This window comes from Papaver somniferum, unplaced genomic scaffold (genome assembly GCF_003573695.1).
Source record: "Papaver somniferum cultivar HN1 unplaced genomic scaffold, ASM357369v1 unplaced-scaffold_29, whole genome shotgun sequence".
Taxonomy (NCBI): Eukaryota; Viridiplantae; Streptophyta; class Magnoliopsida; order Ranunculales; family Papaveraceae; genus Papaver; species Papaver somniferum.
In genome coordinates this window covers 2,082,218-2,101,441 of record NW_020639929.1, presented here as the reverse complement: position 1 = coordinate 2,101,441, position 19,224 = coordinate 2,082,218, and the positions used below count along the sequence as shown (strand labels likewise).

At 36.5% G+C, this 19,224-nt stretch overlaps 3 protein-coding genes across 6 annotated transcripts; 2 read left to right on the top strand and 1 right to left on the bottom strand.

Moving 5' to 3' along the window:
- The first annotated feature begins 2,106 nt into the window (after positions 1 to 2,106).
- On the top strand, positions 2,107 to 3,258 carry LOC113341380 (uncharacterized mitochondrial protein AtMg00810-like). Its single transcript, XM_026586281.1, has one exon. It carries the CDS (start codon positions 2,107 to 2,109, stop codon positions 3,256 to 3,258), a length of 1,152 nt encoding a protein of 383 aa, XP_026442066.1.
- Positions 3,259 to 3,879: 621 nt separating this feature from the next.
- On the bottom strand, positions 3,880 to 5,785 carry LOC113341319 (mitogen-activated protein kinase kinase kinase 1-like). Of its 2 annotated transcripts, none has more exons than XM_026586236.1 (3): positions 5,649 to 5,785; positions 5,476 to 5,547; positions 3,880 to 4,949 (listed from the first exon to the last, which is right to left on the bottom strand). In XM_026586236.1, exon 3 carries the CDS (start codon positions 4,694 to 4,696, stop codon positions 3,998 to 4,000), a length of 699 nt encoding a protein of 232 aa, XP_026442021.1. In that variant the 5' UTR covers positions 4,697 to 4,949; positions 5,476 to 5,547; positions 5,649 to 5,785; the 3' UTR covers positions 3,880 to 3,997. The 2 variants fall into 2 exon arrangements, with proteins under 2 accessions (XP_026442021.1, XP_026442022.1); XM_026586237.1 differs by lacking the exon at positions 3,880 to 4,949 and adding an exon at positions 4,994 to 5,378.
- A 6,932-nt stretch (positions 5,786 to 12,717) lies between these two features.
- On the top strand, positions 12,718 to 19,017 carry LOC113341325. 3 transcript variants are annotated; one of them, XM_026586243.1, is made up of 3 exons: positions 12,718 to 12,993; positions 13,089 to 13,207; positions 18,715 to 19,017. In XM_026586243.1, exons 1-3 carry the CDS (start codon positions 12,863 to 12,865, stop codon positions 18,738 to 18,740), a joined length of 276 nt encoding a protein of 91 aa, XP_026442028.1. In that variant the 5' UTR covers positions 12,718 to 12,862; the 3' UTR covers positions 18,741 to 19,017. The 3 variants fall into 3 exon arrangements, with proteins under 3 accessions (XP_026442028.1, XP_026442027.1, XP_026442026.1); XM_026586242.1 differs by having other exon boundaries at positions 12,720 to 12,993; positions 13,089 to 13,271; positions 18,715 to 18,796; XM_026586241.1 differs by having other exon boundaries at positions 12,726 to 12,993; positions 13,089 to 13,265.
- Positions 19,018 to 19,224: the final 207 nt, after the last annotated feature.

The window sequence follows — 19,224 nt, the reverse complement described above, 5'->3', positions numbered from 1 at the left end:
TTGCTTGCAATTGAACAACTCTCTAACTGGTTCATTTGAAGTCATTTGAACTAGTTATGGTGAAGAAGAACATGTTTGATACGAAATGCTCATATGGCTAACCTTTTGGTTAACTATTGTTGAACCAACAAGTGCATACGCTTGGGTACGGTTAACAAACCTAGAAGCGTGCATTATCAAGTGTGTGTAACAATCTAAGTTTTCGATATAACGGTTGAGAAATATTAGCTTGAATCTAAATCAGGTTTACATCTAACGGTGAATGTTGAATGCTTTGTTACTAAGCTAACATTGATTGGAAACCCTGATTTGAAAGACTATATAAAGGAGACATCTAGTGTTATGCAAAACTAATCCCCACACCTTACGTGTGATACTAGTTTGCTTGCTAGAGTCGATTCTCCTTTAACCTTTGGTTTTCTTCTTCTAAAACCAGGTTAACGACTTAAAGACTTCATTGAGATTGTGAAGCCAGACCGGTACTACTTTTATCATAGTTGTGTAATCTGACATTACATCTTCTATGTATGAGTACAATCATATTGATTGGCTTGAGATTGATATCTCCGATACGCAAGATATAAAAAGTAATCACAAACATCTTCTTCTCATTGTTTGTGCTTCCGCAACATCTTGTTTCGCTACCATACAATTAAGATTGTTGTGAGGTGATTGATAACTCTAGGTTGTTCTTCGGGAATATAAGACCGGATTATCAATTGGTTCATGTTCACCTTGATTATTATCAAAAGACGGAACAAAACCTTTAGGGTTTATCTGTGGGAGACAGATTGATCCTTTGATAGACTTGTCTGTGTGAGACAGATTTGTTTATTGTCAAAGCCTGTGATTTTGGGTCGTGGAAACTCTTAGTTGTGGGTGAGATCATCTAAGGGAATCAAGTACACAGTATCCTGCTGGGATCAGAGGCGTATATGGAGTACAATTGTACCTTGGATCGGTGGGAGACTGATTGGGGTTCAACTACAGTCCAGTCCGAAGTTATCTTGGAGTAGGCTAGTGTCTGTAGCAGCTTAATACAGTGTGTGTTCAATATGGACTAGGTCCCGGGGTTTTCTGCATTTGTGGTTTCCTCGTTAACAAAATTTCTGGTGTATATGTTATTTCAATTTCCGCATTATATTGTTTTATCTTTATAATTGAAATAATACAGGTTGTGCGTTAGATCATCAATTAGAGTAATCCATCCTTTGGTTGTTGATTTTCATTTATTGATCCTTGGATATTGGTCTTTGGTACCATCCAAGTCATTCCTTACATTTGATTAGAACTCGCAGTTCCTGCTTGAGTAAATCAAATCAAGAAGAGAGGTATAAACTCGTTGATATACTTTTAATTGATTGAGTCTTGTTGATTCTCTTAAAAGTATATTTGAGTTTGTCCATACAGATTGCTAAGTGAAATATTGGGTGGTGTTGTTAGACCCCCGCTTTTTCACTCTACCTTAGAAAACTTCACTTATCTAGATCCTTTTGAAGATACTTCTGCCGAGAATTCCTTACCTATTACAAACACTATTGTTCCTACTTCTGCTGAATCTATTGTTGTTACTGAAGGTGAAGATCTTACCGACCACTCTATGGAGTAACCTGACAACGCATCTTCACATGGGAATCATGTACCAGAAGTTGTCCCTTTACCTCCACGTGTACGAAGACCACCATCTAAGTTTTCTGACTATCAATGCTCTTTATCAACTATTCTTTCTTTGAATGAACCTAAAAGTTACAGGGAAGCAGCAATGATACCAGAATGGCAAGACTCAATGGGAGAATAATTAATTGCACATAAACTGGCTGGCACATGGGATATGGTAGATTTACCACCTGGAAAACCTATTGTGGGAAGTCATTGTATCTATAAGGTCAATAAATCAGATGGTACCTTAGAACGTTGCAAATCTCGTGTGGTTTCTCAAGAAAATACACAATAGTATGGAATTTATTATGAAGAGACTTTCGCTCATGTGGCTCGTATGACAACAGTACGTACTCTTCTTGCCGTGGCTGTTGTACGTAATTGAGATCTTCACCGGATGGATGTTAAAAATGCATTTTTGCACGGAGAACTACAAGAGGAAGGTATATGAGACCCCCTCCAGGTTTAGTTCATTCTCCTAATCAAGTATGTAAGCTTCGTAAAGCTCTCTATGAAATCAAACAAGCACCTCGTGCATGGTTTGAGAAATTTTCTACTGCTATTCTTCAATTTGGTTTCAGTCAAATCCCATATGACTTAGCAATGTTCTTCAGAATATCTGCAAAAGGAACAATACTTCTTCTTTTATATGTGGATGATATGGTTATCATGGGCAGTGACTCAAAAGGTATTAAATCTCTTAAAACTCATCTGAATTTATGCTTTCAAATGAAAGATCTTGGTCACTTAAGATATTTCCTTGGGATAGAAGTTGATAGGTCATCTGAAGCTTACTTTATATCTCAAGTTAAGTATGCCGCTGAGATTCTTAATCGAGCTGGAATAACAGACAGTAAGGTTTCGAAAACACCTCTAGAACTTAACGTTAAGCTCAATCCTAGTGATGGAAAAGCTTTGTCTGATCCAACTTTGTATAGACAACTAGTTGTAAATCTCAATTACTTAACGATAATAAGACCGGATATTAGCAATGCAGTACACGTTGTAAGTCAATTCATGTATGCTCCTCGTACTACACATTTTTCTTCCATTCTCAGGATTCTAAGATACATCAAGGGGACATTGTATCAAGGATTGCAGTTCTCTTCTAAGTCAGACCTTCGTCTCCATGCTTATACAGACTCCGATTGGGCAGAGGATGTAACAGATAGAAGATCCACATCTGGTTATTATATTTTTCTAGGCAACTCTCTCATATCTTGGTGTAGTAAGAAACAGTCAGTTGTCTCTCGATCTAGTTCTGAGGCTGAATATAGGGCTTTGGCACACACTACATCTGAAATATTTTGGTTACGGTGGTTACTGAGTGATATGGGCATCCATCTGACAGGGTCTATTCCTTTATACTGTGACAATAAATATGCTATTCATATCGCTCATAATGATGTTTTTCATGATCGTACAAAACACATTGAAATCGATTGTCATTTTGTATGTCATCACTCCAAAAAGAAGACCATTACACTACCATACGTCAGCTCGGAAATGCAGCTTGCAGATCTTTTCACCAAGTCATTGTCTTCTCCCAGACTCAATTTTTTGGCCAACAACCTCAAGATGTGTTCTATACCATCTTGAGGTTGAGAGGGGGTGTTAGAAGATATGGAATATGTATGCAGTTATGATAGAAGATATGGAGTATGTATGCAGTTATTTTGCTTTCCTTTTGTACATATATTACGCATTCATTAGTTTGTATTGGTAGTTATCTTCTTTCTGTTTTTAGCTTCTTGAATCTTGTATAAGTTGATGTTGTAATCCTTTGATGAATCAATCAAGTAAGAGAACCATTTTCCTCAACATACTGTTGTCATGACTAACTTTGTCACAAACCACTGATTCACGTATTTTTGAGTCAAACCTGACTCAAAACAAACATATCGAGTCATATCCAGACGAGTCAGGTGATTTCATTCAGATCCAGATGACTCAGATGAGTCAAGAGTAAACAAACATAGTGTAACTTCGGGACAGAGAAGGAATTTTCCAGTTCGATTAGACAAATATTGGGTATACGGATTTGAATCATTGGAGTCGAAAATAACATGAGTTTTCTTCACATTTGAGTCGACAATAACACGAGTTTTCTTCAAGTTCAGGGTTTATGCCCACTTCCCTTGCCTTGTGGGTTTGGTTAGATTCTCCTCCTAATTATACAAAAGGGAATTTAATTTTTTTTTTATGTTTCATGATCTTTAGTGCATTCAATTTATTTATTAACCATTTGCAAACTAGAAGATGACATTTCAGTTTCACTAAGTGTTTATATGCACTATTTACAAATTGATAATCATGGACTAGCCATCTATATATATAGTTAGTCACAGCAGAGATGAACTCCATCTTGAATGGTGTCTTCTTCTCCGGCATAGGCAGCAAGGTTAAGATACTTATCTTGTTCGGCTTTCTCCCTCCACCGTGCCCTACAAATCACGCAAGTAGCTCCCCTCCCACGACTTCTCTTCCAAGTTATCAAACATTCCTTGTGCAACACATTCCTACACGTCCCACATTCTACAACTTTGTCTTCTTTATTCATCTCGTCTAAACATATGGGACAGGTAGCGTCGTTTCCCAACTCGATTCGGGGCGGAGGGCTTGCATTCGATGTTGAGAATAGATGATGGAATCTCTCACGTGCGCGTGCACCGGCCATGGATTGAAGCGATGTGGGCGTGTTGAGTAGACGCGTAAGTTGACATGTCCTAAGGGTTTTTCTCCGAAGACATTGGTCGTCGAGAGAGACTCCAAGAACACGCAGAAACACAAAGAGAATGTGTTTGCATGGAACAGCACGGTCTGGGCAATTGCAAGACGGGGCCGTGGATAAAGTGACTGTATACACATTGCCGGTTGCGCCTAAAATGAAGAAATTATTTTCGGAACGATGGAGCAGACGGAGACGATGGTGGTAAGCTCGAACTATTCGATCTGCCACCGGTTGTGTCGGCTTAAACCTATGATGCAGCCGGTTCTGATGGTGTGGTGGTGAATTGGAGGCAACTGATTCTTCCATTTCAGATATGAAATTCTAGGTTAAGGTTGTGATAAGAAGAAGTGTGATTGAGAACCAATTTAAGGCTTATGTAAGGGAATTATATGCTTTGTGTAGTTTAGAGGAACAAGTGAAGAATGGATGAAAGAAGAGGGAAATGTTTGTGGAATTGGAATGGCTTGACGTCTTAGACATGTTTTAGGTTGCCCTGGCTTGTAGTCTCTGGTTAGTTTTCTGAGGTTAATTTCCTACCATGTTTTATCCGAAAATTTTACTGCCATGTAAATGCGAAAGGTTAAAAAAAATTACCCTCAGAACAAAAAAAAAATCATAACCATTAATAACTTTACCATTCTACTACGAAAGCATTTACATAATTACATTTACATCAAGCAAACTAACCACGAGAATTTAGCCATTAATATTAGAAAGGAGCTGAGACTGGCTCCCTAATCCTATATTTACTGTTGGGAGATTTACGGATGCTTATAGGTTTCACATTACACGCGCAGTTTGGATCACAGCCCATCTGCAGGTTATCCAATTTTACGTTCACTGATGCTACAACTTTACTTTTACCGCCACTATTGGTTTTACTGGTACCACTGTTCTCTTTGTACCAGTTGGCAATTGAATCTTGCTGTTCTTCTTCTTCGTTGTCGTCCAATATAATCTCTTTTAAGGAGAACATTGGTCTCAATCTCTTTATATCAACAAACAAACAAACATGATATAGGTGTCTCTGAATAACTGAAATGCGAAAATAACGATAAAAACGGCCGGGTATGCAGTAAATATACCTCAGGGAGAAGTTTTGAAGCTAATTCATTAGATCCCGATCCGGAATTCAGAACAATGTCCACGGCTGCTTCCTGAAATGAATGATGCAAGAATTTCTCCACCAATTAGCTAGGCTCCATCTGGTAATATGAATACTTAGATACAAATAGACTAATGAAAAGAATTAGTTTACCCTGGCAACATTGAGTTCGAGTTCGTTCAAAGTTCTAGGTTCCAACTCAATTGAGCACCGCGCCATTATATATGGATCTCCTTACAGCTGTAATGAGGATGACTATAATTAAGTTATCGAACAAGAGTAGACTGTAGACTTATATGTCCTATAAAAACATAATCCTTTTATAGCCATTACTGAGTAATGTTATGGTTGTTGCTTCATTTTGTCACGGATTCTATATATTGAGTATTGACTGTTCAAAACCTGGAAAGGATGCATGTCGACATTAGAAGAAATTGATGGGGGCAGATAAAAAACATAAGAGGTCATAAATTTGAATGGCTAGCAAGTATTCTAGATTGTTCTTTCATCAGTTAATGCCCGTGCTGTGTATTACTATTCTTGTTCCGATGATCATCAACTTATCACGAGAGTTATAAAGGTGTGCAACCTATTTTAGACCAAATATGGGTGTGATGAATTGAATCGTCAATTCAAATGGATGACGTTAATATTATGCGTGATCACTAACATCACATGCAGATTTCAAATACAACCTTATGGGAAATTGATCTGTGGTCGACGCCAAGGTCACATGAAGCGTGCATTTGCTGCATCTGAGACGCATCATTAGCGTGCATTTGATATGCATGACGGTTCGAAGCGGGTAGGGCTGTGTAAAAAAACCGAAACCGGGGATTTCACCCGTATCCGTCCGCAAAATTATGGATGAAACCCAATCCGTAAGAGCTACGGGCCGGACACGGGTGGGATTTTCAAATCCGCACGTTTACACGGTTTGGTTGCGGTTGGACTTTGCAATCCGCGGATTTATCCGCACCGTAGCTCTTTTGTTGTTTTGATATCTAAGGCCAAGCAACACAGTTGCACGCTATCGTCTGTAGTCAGTAATTAAACCCAGACCAGAAAATCTCCTTAATTTGGTTATATGTTAGAAAAGAGATAGTTAGAATTTGTTCAAAATTAGAAAAGTTCTGTGATTAAACGAAAGGAGATGGAGAGGTCAAGGGATTGATCTGTTTAATGTACTGTTTTTTTGCAGTAAACCCATAAATCATCTGTAGTCATTAGTTCGTGAATCATTGTCTCTTTTGTCAAAACGTGTAATTTTCCTTAGAAATATATATGCTAATTGTAATTTGCTATGGACTCTTATACCTTTACGCACTTGAACTTGTACACCACAACTTATCTATATCTTCCATGGGTACCATTCACATATGAACTGACTCTTGCCGTTCAATATAGCTTTCCAAATTACAACTTATTGTGTTTTTATCCTTCGTAGTTTAGGTATTCAGTTATCTTTCTTTCCCAATCATCAGTTGTTCAAGCTGTATGCATTACCTATGGCATGGATCATACTCATAGTTTGAACTTTTCATCAAAGGAAATGGAGAAAATAACTATGGAGGCAATGAAAATGGACCGAGCGCCCATGGCTCCTGATAATTGGGGAAGAGAAGGAAAGGCTGGTTCTGAAGGCAATACCCTCGTTTTTATGAATCTTTTTTTATATATATATAAATATATGATTAAATCCGCGATTAATCCGCATCTGGAGCGCATTATCCATTGATCCGCGAATTTCAAATTCGCGGGTGATTGGGCCGGACACTGTTGGATTTTCCAAATCCGCAACTTTGACGATTTGGACGCGGGTAACCTCTAATCTGCATCCGTCCGTCCGTTGCACACCCCTAGAAATGGACATCTGACCACTGATAAGCCTATGAGAGGACTAGACCAGGCTTAAGCCAAGGTTCGCTCTCTAGCCCACTAACTAGCTTCATACTAGCTTACAGAAGAATAAACGGGCTCGATCAAAGATTTTTAGCCCGGATAAAAAAAATTGCATGATGTCATGGTAATTTGGATAATGATACCAACCACCTTAGTTCGATACTCATCATCACCAAAGATTTTGTCGTCAAGAAATATGTACAATTTTATTTTATGCACATCTAAGTCTATCCCTACATCTGACACATTCTGCGATTCTAATACATGCTAAATAAAATCGATAGAAAAAGGTTTGCAAAATGAAGTTGTCCAGGGCCTTGGAGTGGGGAAGCCAACAATACGAGCAAGTCCTATGATGTTTCAAGGAAGACCATAAAAACTTTGGAGTTATTACTTTCTAAATGAGTTTCAAAGAACTAGTTAACAAGGCATGTTCCCGATATTTTTGTAATAACACTGTGGGATTCAGTTTAACGTGTGAAAAGAATTTTGTTCTGAAAATTCTTTGAGATGCGACTTCAAATTTTCTGTAAAAGTCATGTCATTGGAATCTAGATTTCACAGTCAACAACCATATGTAGCACAGAAAGAGAGTTATGTCGAAGAGATCATGTTAGAGCATTGCTCGGTGGAAATCACATGTGTTGCTATCTCAAGTTTGTTGTCAAATTTAGTTGATTAAAACTATATCTTGATTTCTAGTCTACATTTAGTCAAGTCTCGAATTAGGATAGAAGTGTGTAGTTGAGTACCAAACATCAGTGCATTCTACCGTTTGAAGGCGAAGATCAACCGAAGCTTTTCGAGAACTTCATCAACAAAAGGTAAGTGAAGACTGAACCGCCTATTACTCAAGTTTTCACCTTTCTCTCTATGATACTATGTCGCGTGACTGAAGTGGACTTTACATGCACAACAAAAATTTAGAGTCAAGTTTATCTTGTTAATTATTCTAGAAATATGTTGATTAAGCTTAAGAATATTTGTTTATACTTGATGAACTTGGTTAAGAACAATTTATTATTTATGACCTAAATTATGATTCGAGATTATCATTTGAAAATAACTTGGAACAGTGATATGTGTCATTGATATTATTCGAAAATGTTTCAAATTGATTATTAGAGAAATATATAACTATTGTAAATATGAATACAGTACAGTACGCATATCAGCTTACATACTGGCGCAACTGTTATAGGTCTGGATCCGCGGTACATGTAACCAGTACACGTACCGTCGTAGATATAGTCCGGCAACGACTTTTGGTACACATACCAAGTATGCAAACCCAAAAGTTTCGTGACTCATGAACTCAGGTTGGTACACATACCTAGTATGCATGCTGAAAAAGTTCTGTGAACTCATGAACTCGTACACGTAGCATGAAAAACTAGCTCACGAACTGGAAAGTAGGTAAACGTACCAAGTACACGTACTTACCATATCGGATATTTTTATATGCATCGGAATTATTACTATAAGATAATCGGCGTTTGAACAACTCTCTAAAAAACACATCTAAACATATTGGATCGCATTAAAGTCTTAAGTGTTATATGAAAATGGTTAAGCTTATAGTTCATCTGGCTCGTCTAACCTTTCATGAACAAGTCATTTGCACCGTTAAGCTTATAGTCCATCCTAACTAGAGTGCATATTTTGTTGTGTTAATGTCAAATCAAAGATTCATCTAACAATGGATATTGATTGCTTGATTCCAAAGCTACCTTAGCTTAAATCTAAAGAAACCTTCGCTTTTAAAAGTCTATATAAGGAGAACATCAAGCAACTGGGATCTTTGAATCCACAACACTTTTCTTGTGTGTCCTAGTTGTAAACTAGAGTCATCCTCTCCTTTAAACCTTTTTATATTTAGCGACAAAAAAAACTTCGTTTAGGGATTCGTGAAGCTAGGTACGACTATATTTATCTTGATAGTTCACCTGTCCTGATCTTGCTACTGGTTGTTGAGTCTCACTCCGATCAGACAAGATAGACATAAATCACAAAGTTTATTCGTCTCAGACTTTGTGATTCCACATGTATATTCCTTTATAACGATTATTTTTTGAATCAGAGTAGGTTTTACTTGTGAGGTCAATAATAATCTAGGGTGTCCTTCGGGAGTCGTAAGTACCGGATTTTGAAGTTTGCAAGACTTTGTGTATTGTAAACGATTTTCTATCTCACCTTGATATTTTGATCAGAACGGAAATCAGATGTATGCTTATCTATGGGAGACAGATTGGTTTAAAGTCTTCAATTGAGTTGAAGCAACTCTTAGGTTGTAAAGGACGACAACTAAGGGAACCAAGTGCGCAGAGTCTTGCGATATTCAAGAGGCATAAGGAGCGCGACTGTAACTGAATTACTCTGACGGTGGATTCGGTCTCAACTACATTCCAGTGCGAAGTTTTGGTAGTAAGCTAGAGTCTGTATTCGCTAAATACAGTTTGTTGTTCAAATCTGGACAAGGTCCTGTGGTTTTTGTGTAATTGTGGTTTCCTCGTTAACAAAATTTCTGGTGTCTGTGTTATTTTTTTTTCCATATCATATTTTTTATATTTATAATTGAAATATCAGGGGTTGTATGTAAATCAATCAAAGTAGATACGTCCATCGTAATTGTTAGATATGACTTGACTGATCTTGGATATTGATCTTTGGAATCATCCAAGTACTCTCATAGTATAACCAGGTTCACATACTTGTCTCCGTTTACATATTGATATTGAGAGAAAGGGATATAAACTCTTAATATAATTCTTGATTGAGATTCATTAAGTTGTAACTCTCATAATTTTATTTGATTTTAGTGCATACAGGTTGCCTAAGAAAAAGGTGGTGGTGTATTTTGGTACCCCCGCATTTTCAGATCACATTGTTGGCAATTTCTATTCCTGCATAGTCGCTAGGAATATGAAAACCCTCCAAAAGATTTTATCTTTCGTTTTCCTGGGAAACAACATTTAGAGATACAAGAAGTTGAAATTAAACTATTATTATCTAGTTTAAGAAGAGTCAAAATAAAGTTTGGCATGACATTCTATATTGTTTTTTAAGATAACCTCGTTTCCTTGCTTCTTTGGCTAGTTTTTCTGCCACCATATTTTCATTCATGTTAACATAGAGTAAACCCAAAAAGTTATCGCAAGTCTCCAAAATCCTCAAAGCTTTAGTGATGATTGCTTGATTTTTCCAGTTAACTGCATTTCCTTTTCATGTTGCTAAATCCATTATACAATGACAATGTCCCTCCACCCAGAATTCAAAAAACTCCATAATCTTTTCCTAAGTTGCGGCTTCAAGAAGAGTTAGAGCTTCTGCCTCTTCTGGACTGGTTGCGTTGATGTTCCCAGCTCCAGCTTTGATAGTTGTACCTGCATTTGTTCTAAGAATCAAACTGTAACCTGCAGCAGTTTTGTATTCTTTCCAAGATGCATCAAAACTTAGTTTCTTTTGATTCAATTAGGTGCAACCCATTTGAATTTAGGTATTTGAGTTCTTGTAGTCTCCATGTTAGCTACAGAAGAAGTAGACCAGAAGTTGAGGTGTCTTTGAACTGCAAGAGATGTTTGCAGATTCGAATTAGATTTATCCTCAAATATTCTTAAGCACCTCTCCTTCCATATCATCCAACATTTGGTTGTCACTATTTCAATCCACTTAGAGTAACACTCCATAAAGAGATTCAGACATAAGATCTAAATGAAAACATGTTAAGCAAGGTTGTGAAATCGAAAATTATGAAACGAATCGTTTTCTCAATTTTGTGAATCGAATCGCATATTAAAGCGTCACTGTCGATTATCAAATCATATGTTTTCTTGTAATTAATATTGAATTATGTGGAGTATTTAACAAAGTTTTGGTCTTTGATCCAGAAAAAAAAAAAAAGTGGAACATTGGTTATAAGCCTCTCTTATGACTCAGGAAGTCATGACTTTTGAACCTTAACCTTCTCCCTTTTTTAATTCTAAAATCCATGTTATGAGTTTTGAGCTTTAACCTTCTTCCTTTTTTAATTCTAAAATCCACCTTTGACTTTTAGAATTTAATCAAAAATCATAGTCAAACAAGGTTGACTACACGATTCAGAAGCAAAACGATTCTACTAAGCGATTTAAATTGATTAATCCACCTTTGATCCTTTTTTTATTCTAAAATCCACTTTGACTTTAGAATTTAGTCAAGAATCAGAGTCAAACAAGGTTGACTACATGATTCATAAGCAAAACGATTCTACTGCACAATTTAAATCGATTAAATCCACCTTTGACTTTAGAATTTAGTCAAAAATCATAGTCAAACAAGGTTGACTACATGATTCAGAAGCAAAACAATTTTATTTCACGATTTAAATCGATTTGGGGAGAAAAATGAAGTGAATCGTCCGATTCAACTCATGAATCATACGATTTTCAAAACCATGCTGCTAAGGTAGATAACATCCAGATAGACCTAGCATATGAGCGTTCAAAAAAGAGGTGTCTAAGGTACTCACAATGATGTTTATAGAAAATGCATTATTTTTCATTCTCATCAATAATGTATTTTATTATTTTCCAAATAGGGAGAACATTATGAATACATTTGCAGAAGAAAGAAAATTTGATTTTCTGTAACACATTTATTTCCCAGAATCGGGCTGTAGAGCTTAAGAGATTCGAAATAGAAGTGTGATTCAATTGTTCATAAAGAGATTTGAGCATGAAAATTCTATTGATTGTTAACAACCATCTTAATTTGTCCTGTTTCAGAGAACCAAATTTATCAATGAAGATTCTAAGTTTTAGAATTTTAGCAGCAATGCAAGAAGGAAAGTTATTTATAACTTTTCAAAATTCCACTTCTTAGTGTCTGAGTCGATCAACTCAGACACAAGCGCTAAAATGTTAGTTTTAATATCTAAGTAATTTAAGAGGTTGCCTTCAACCCTTGGTAACCAAATGTTTTCCCATACGTCTATAAGACTACCGAATTTCCTTCATGAATTTATCATTTTCAATACAAAAAAAGGTGATTCTAAACAAACCGAGAAAACAAACCACACCAAAACCCATATCACTTTTGTCTCACAATAATTTTTGGTGTTATCCCAGTGGGTCCCGCGAAGGATAGCAGAGGATCCCATTTTTAGGTTTTGTTGTGTCTAGCAGTTTTAGTGTGGTCTGTTTTCTCGGTTCGTTTAGAATTTTTGGGCACAAAATAGGCTTGTGTGTCCATTTTTGTACGGGGCAAACTGCACTCTACCGTGGATCCATCATGTCAGCGGCTCCCAACGCCGAAATTTTGCCCACTAAAAAGCTGTGCAGTAGCCTCTATCCGAAATCGGGTGTCGTTATCTGGTACTAGAGGTTCCGGAGTATTTGGTTCCCAAAAAATTCCCCGAAAACTCATAAAACACCCTAAAACCCTTTCTGGAATTTATTTTCCATTCAGTTCCTTCAATCAATCTGATAATGGCGTCTCGTTGTAGATCCATCTCAAAACCCGCTCTCAACTTTTTCAAATCAACCATCAATAAACCTTCAACTACTACCAAACCAATTCCTTCTGTTCATCTTCCCCGTTCCTATCCTACGTTCTCAAGGTAAGAATCTATGAAACCTAATTTTTTTGGTTGTTTGAGAAGGAAATTTTTGATTTTGACACTAACCCTTTGCTAAAATTTTGATCTTTTATTAGATTACCTACAGAAATGGGATGTGTACAATCACTTTTGCCATTGTTCAGTGCTGTATCTTCATCTCGTTTGACGTCTTGTCTTGGGATTGATTCGATAAATTCAAGAGCATTGTCTCAGGGTACTTGCCGTTCAAACCCAGGAGTTTGATTTTCATCTCCAATCACTTTTTTATATTTGTATGTGTAAGCTTACTACTACTTCTCTTTAAAGTTTAGCTTGGATTTAGGATTTTTCTGATTATTTTTCGAAATGTTAAGAGTACCTCAAATTGATAGACTTATGATAGAAATCATTGAAACAACTGAGTAAGCATTGGGCTTTTAGGAATAAGTAGTTTCGTGAATTAGGTTTCTTTGGATTACTTACATTCGGCATTTAGATTTTTTGAACTGATTGTTTTTGCAACAATTATAGTTGTCAATGTTGTGTATTTAGTTAATAGATTGGCTGGACATATTGATATTTTGAGGTCCGTTAGAGAATATGAGTCATTAAGTGAGAGAATTCTTATGATCGGTTGCTTTAGTATAGGTTGTGTAGATGGTCTTTCTAGAAACAGTGGGTTTAGGTTGTGTGGAGGAAAGAGACGGCGTATTCGTATAGGTGAAAAAGATTGGAATGTAGAGTCTTAGAAATTTGGTACATGGCAGAACTAGCTTTTGATTAGTTGCAACTTCAAAAAATTTGGAGAAGATATAGGTGGTCATAGGTGAAAACATTGTCCTTCTTCTTCTTTTTTGTACCCATAAGGAAAGGAACGGCAAGAACATAATTACCAAATGGATAGTATTGCATAAAAGGGCATTTAATTGCTTATTGATTTGCGGTTGGTTGCTGGTTTGTGTTTATATTCATATTGCTGTTTGTGGTCCATCTTGGTAATCTTTTTAACAGTTACTGCTTTTTGTACACATGAGGAATGATTTGCCGTTGGTTGTTGGTTTGTGTTTACATTTATTTTGCTGTTTGTGGTCCATCATGCTAATCTGTGTTAGTCACTGCGCGTTGTCTATCACTAACACATGTTTGCCAGCCAGAGATTTCAATTAATGATTAAATTTAAAAGTTTATACTGCAGAGAATCCATGGAAAGTATAGCTATTAGCTAGCTATTAAGTTCAATATTGGAGGTCGTAAATCCATATGTTAAATGCTTGAGGCATGAACTCAAACAGAATGTATATTTTCGTAGATAAGACCCTAGTCATAACTTTGCTACTGCTCACAGCTCACTCTTCACCTGTATGGTTAATTCTATCTCTCGAACACAACGTCAACCATGCCTAAGATGGGAGATCCAAGTACTCGTTATTAACAGTCAAGAACATAAGATTTTTTCTTGTAAAAGATCTTCACTCCAGAATAACTAAGGCTGAAATAAAGAATTTAACTGATACATTAGGCGCACTGCTGTCTGGAGAGAAATGAAATGACCATAGTAAAACCTATAAGATGCTGATTCGTTTGCTGATCAAGAAGAAGAGGAAAATAGACAAGGTATATGGGTTTATTTTTATAACCCTACAAAATTTTATTTTCTGTTGAAGAGGCCATAGTGATATGTAATGACTTATTCTATTGCTCACAGCTCGCTCTTCAATTATATAGGCAGCTTTAGCCTCTCAATCACTCATGACCCTGTTACATATTCAAAAGATAATGGGCAAACCACGACCAAACCATGTGGCAGAATAGAACAGATGAAGGTTCTGAAAAAGAACATGACTGCAGTTTTGAGAAGTAAACTTGATTAGCTTAATTAAAATCTAACTAGATCAATCTTGAATTTCCTAAATAAACCTAGAAGCTACATGTGCACAAGAGACTTGAAGTGTGTCTAGAGAATTCATGTAATTTGTGGAAAGAGGAAAATCTTCTGTCAAAAGAAGTAAACAAGGTCAGTCAAGTTTAGATAAGGGTAGATTATTCCAGAGCTTATTGAAGTCGGTTAGTAAGAGGCTGTAAATATCAGTTGTGAAAAAGAAATGTGTATATGGTCTTTCTTGGAACTGTCAGTTTAGGTTGTGCAGAGGAATGAGATGGTGTATATGTGTAGGTGAAAAAGATTGGATTCTAGAGTCCTAGAGATTTCATACATAGCAGGACTAGCTTTATCGGTGTTCATAGGTGAAAACATAGTCCTGCTTATATAAGTATTGGCAAGAACAGAATTACTAAATGGATATTATGGCAGAAAAGCACATTAACGTTCTTATTGATTTGCTGTTTGTGGTCCATCTTGGTAACCTTTGGTAGTTATGCTTTGTGTACATATAAGGAACGACAAGAACAGTATTACTAAATAGATACTATTGTAGAAAAGGGCATTTGTTTGCTTATGGATTTTCCATCGGTTGTTAGTTAGTGTTTACATTTATTTTGCTGTTTGTGGTCCATCTTGGTAATCTTTGGTAGTCACTGCTCACTGTCTATTATTAAAACATGTTTACCAGCCAAAAATTTCAATTAATCATTCATAAGTGGATAATGCAGACAATCTATGAAAAACTGTAGCTACTAGTTGGTTATTAAGTTCAATATTCTAGGTCGTAGACGTTTGCCATATGTTAAATACTTGAGGCATGAACTCCAAAAGAATGTATGTTTTCGTTGATAAGGGCATAGTCACATGTAATAACTTAGTCACAGCTCACTCTTCACCTATCTGGTTAATTCTATCTGTAGATCACCCAATCACACACATCTATAAGGTAGGAGTTATGAACCGTCAAGAATAAAAGATATTTCTTGGAACAGAACATTACTACAGAATAACTAACGCTGAGTTGAGGGATTTTACTGATACATTAGGCAGTCCGGACTCTGGATTACTTTGGAGTGGCCGTAGTAAAACCAATATGGTAGTGATTCACTTGTTGATCAAGAAGAAGAGGAAAGTAGAAACTAGAAAAGGTTTATGGGTATGATTTATAAGTGTTGAGAATTTTATTTTTTGCTGAGAGGCCATAGTGACATGTTGAAAAAGAACATGATTCCAGCGTCGAGAAGTAAACTTGATTAGCTTAATCAGAATCTAACTGGATAAATCTGGATGTGTCTAAATAAATCTAGAAGCTATATGTGTCTAAAAGAGTAGATGTGTGTCTGGAGAATTCCTGTAATTTGTAAACAGAGGAAAGTCGGTTGTGAAAAGAATTAAACAAGGTTGGTCAAGTTTAGATAAGGCTAGAGTATTCTAGAGCCCAGAAACATCTGTCAGATAAAGCCTGTAAGTATCAGTTTTAAAGAGGAAGCTGTAACTGAGCGACAACTACAAAGAGTTCTGTAAAGGCAAAATTCTGTTGAGAACTAAACTTGTTTCCCTTTGAGAGTAAAACCTGCAAGAGTTGTTTACAACCAAAGTTGTGTAATAAGATTTCGTTTTCATAAATCTCTTTTAAGCCAATTTAGTTGGAAATGGGGAAGATTGGTTTAGAAGAGGTTTTGTATATGGGAACTTTTATTACTCTCAAATACTCAACAGAGGCTGACATAAGCAAATTCTATTTACTCTCAAACTTTGGCCGTAGACCACACTTCATTGCACAAGACTCGCTGGTTTCTCGTACTCAATTACACCTTCCTGTTTACGACCGAACCGATTGCCCATGCATAGGCTCTTACTGACCCACTCCTTAAGGCTCTAGCATAATCTAGCTTTATCTGACCTTATTTACTTCACTTTTACAACTGGCTATTACATCTACACGTTAGATTCTTAGAATAATTCTCTAGAAGCATGTAAATATACCTAGTTTTGTTTAGGCAATTCTAGATTTATCTACTCAGAATTTAATAAACATAATCAAGTTTATTTTTCAGCATCCAAAATGACTAAGGTTGATTAAGAAATTATCTATCACATCATATTAGGCATTAATGAGGTGATGATAGGACACAAAAATGTTAGCAATACACTTGCTGGTGAAGATGAAGCTGAAAGTTGAAAGTTGTATTGGTAGGTTTATAAGAACTGTCAAGCTGACACCGAAAGCCAAAATAATCACCAAGGTCAGCGCTCATTAGTAGAACTGATGAGACTGCAAGAGGTAAACTAGATCGTGGAATAGCAGACTGTGAACTGAGTGCTGAATAGAAGTCGGTTAAATTAGTAAGAGGGGTAAGTTGCTCTTCTTAGGGAGTTAAATTCTGCCACATATCAGGCAAAGTTTAATCTCCCTTTCTGAATTGATACGGAGTGTCTGAAGTCCCACTGATCAAGGGGTGCTGTGGAAGTTTCTGAAGGTGCTTTATGTTTGAATTCTGTTGCTGCTGTTTGGACAAATTCTGAAACATAAGGTATTAGTAGTTCAATCTTCAAAACATTCAAGGGAGAAACTCATTGCAGAGACAGCAAAATTGTAAAAGAATGTGGTTAAGTGCAAAATATGTTCTCAAATTTCACAACACTTTCTTCTGTAGAATAAGCATAGTTTTTAGAGATTGCTAGCTAGTAACATTAATTTACAAGCTGAACTTAGATCCCATAACCTTACACTAGTCGGTTTGCCGAAGTACATACTGCATAAACAGCTTCTTTTGGAGCGGTGTAAGCTTCCTGAACTTGATTGACTATCACAAAGATGATTATAAACCTATCATTGTCACCCACATGAATGTTCTTTTGAGGGAAAAATCTGAGTAGTATCTGGATTGTACTAATCTTTCCCAGTGGTTGGGCACTCCGACATTCCACTATCACACAGTTCTTGTCATCTTGAGTTGAGATTGTCAATTGAGTGACATGATAGAGTTATTTAGGATCTGTCAACACCCATTAATAGTGTGAGGAGTAAAGCAAGTAGGATCTTCCTTTTCGGAAGTTTTCTGGTAAGTGTTGTTTACTTGTTTGATCCACATGATAGTTGCCTTTTGTTGCCGATCCGTTTTTGCTTCGTCAATTGGGTAACATTCTTTGTTATTGGTATTCCATTCTGTTGATGAATGTGCTAATTACTTTTTAAACAAGAGACCTTGATGGTCATGGAAGCTGCAAATTGTCTCAAACCCTTGATCTTGGATTCCTGGTTGATACTTATTAATAGGTCACCGCAATGGTATAGTTGTCATTTAGCATATCTACTCTAAACAAGGAACTCAAACTTTTAGGTCCCTTAGCTTGTTTACAGGGTAGATTAATAGTTGTTTAGATGAATAGTTAGCTCAGTTTGACTGGTCCAAGCAAACTATAGTCCTTCGCTTTTACTTAATCACGAAGCATTGAAATGTCTAGTGAAGGTTTCTTCTTTGTAATGCAAATTAGTTCTGTTTTTATACTTTTTCTAATAAGCTTTTACTCGGCTAACATTGTTATATAGTATCTGGTCAAAGAACAAAACTTGAGATCTTTAATTGTTAACCTCCAACTGCACTCAACATCTATTACACCTATTAAGCTACTACTGCTCTTTCTGTCTCTCTTTATCTAAATAAATCACATTATATTGTTGATTAGTTTCTAATCTAATGAGCTAGCTTACATAGCATTTCTCGCTTCAGCCTTCTTCAGTCAATTGTTTAATGTCGTTCGACTCTTTTGAGCATTCTTTCGGGTTTACTAGGTTTTCTCATTTGATGATTATGATGCTGATATATACTTTTGCTCTTCAAATTGTTTCCTTCAAGAATTAGGTCTCAGTGTGCCGCGATAACTAAAGTAAAGACAGAATGGAGAAGCCAATTGGGGAGGACTCTAATGGAGCGAGACATTGTTGGCTTTTCTTTTGCTGTAATAACTTACACTATGAAGCGGCATTTCCTCTTTCAGACTTCTGCGGATTTAGCTATAAAAACAAATTCTGAACATCAATTGCACACTACACGAGTAAAACAATTTTCTCTGTAAGTGAACCAGTTTTATGTTATTCTGTGTGTTGACGGATATCGTAATTAAGTTTTACTTTGATTTCAAACGTTGTTACAGACAAGTAGTTTTATAAGTTTACTTTCAGATAATAGCTTTGAAACTCCCAAGACTCGCATGTGCCTTGGATATTCATCTGCACTCACTCTTACACCATGTTTACCCCACCCCATGCAGCTTCATAGTAATAAAAGAACACCTTAAACCTCCAGTGAACCAGTCCAGTCACAGACGTCTAAGAACAATGTCATTTATTCCTATGCACATGCTAA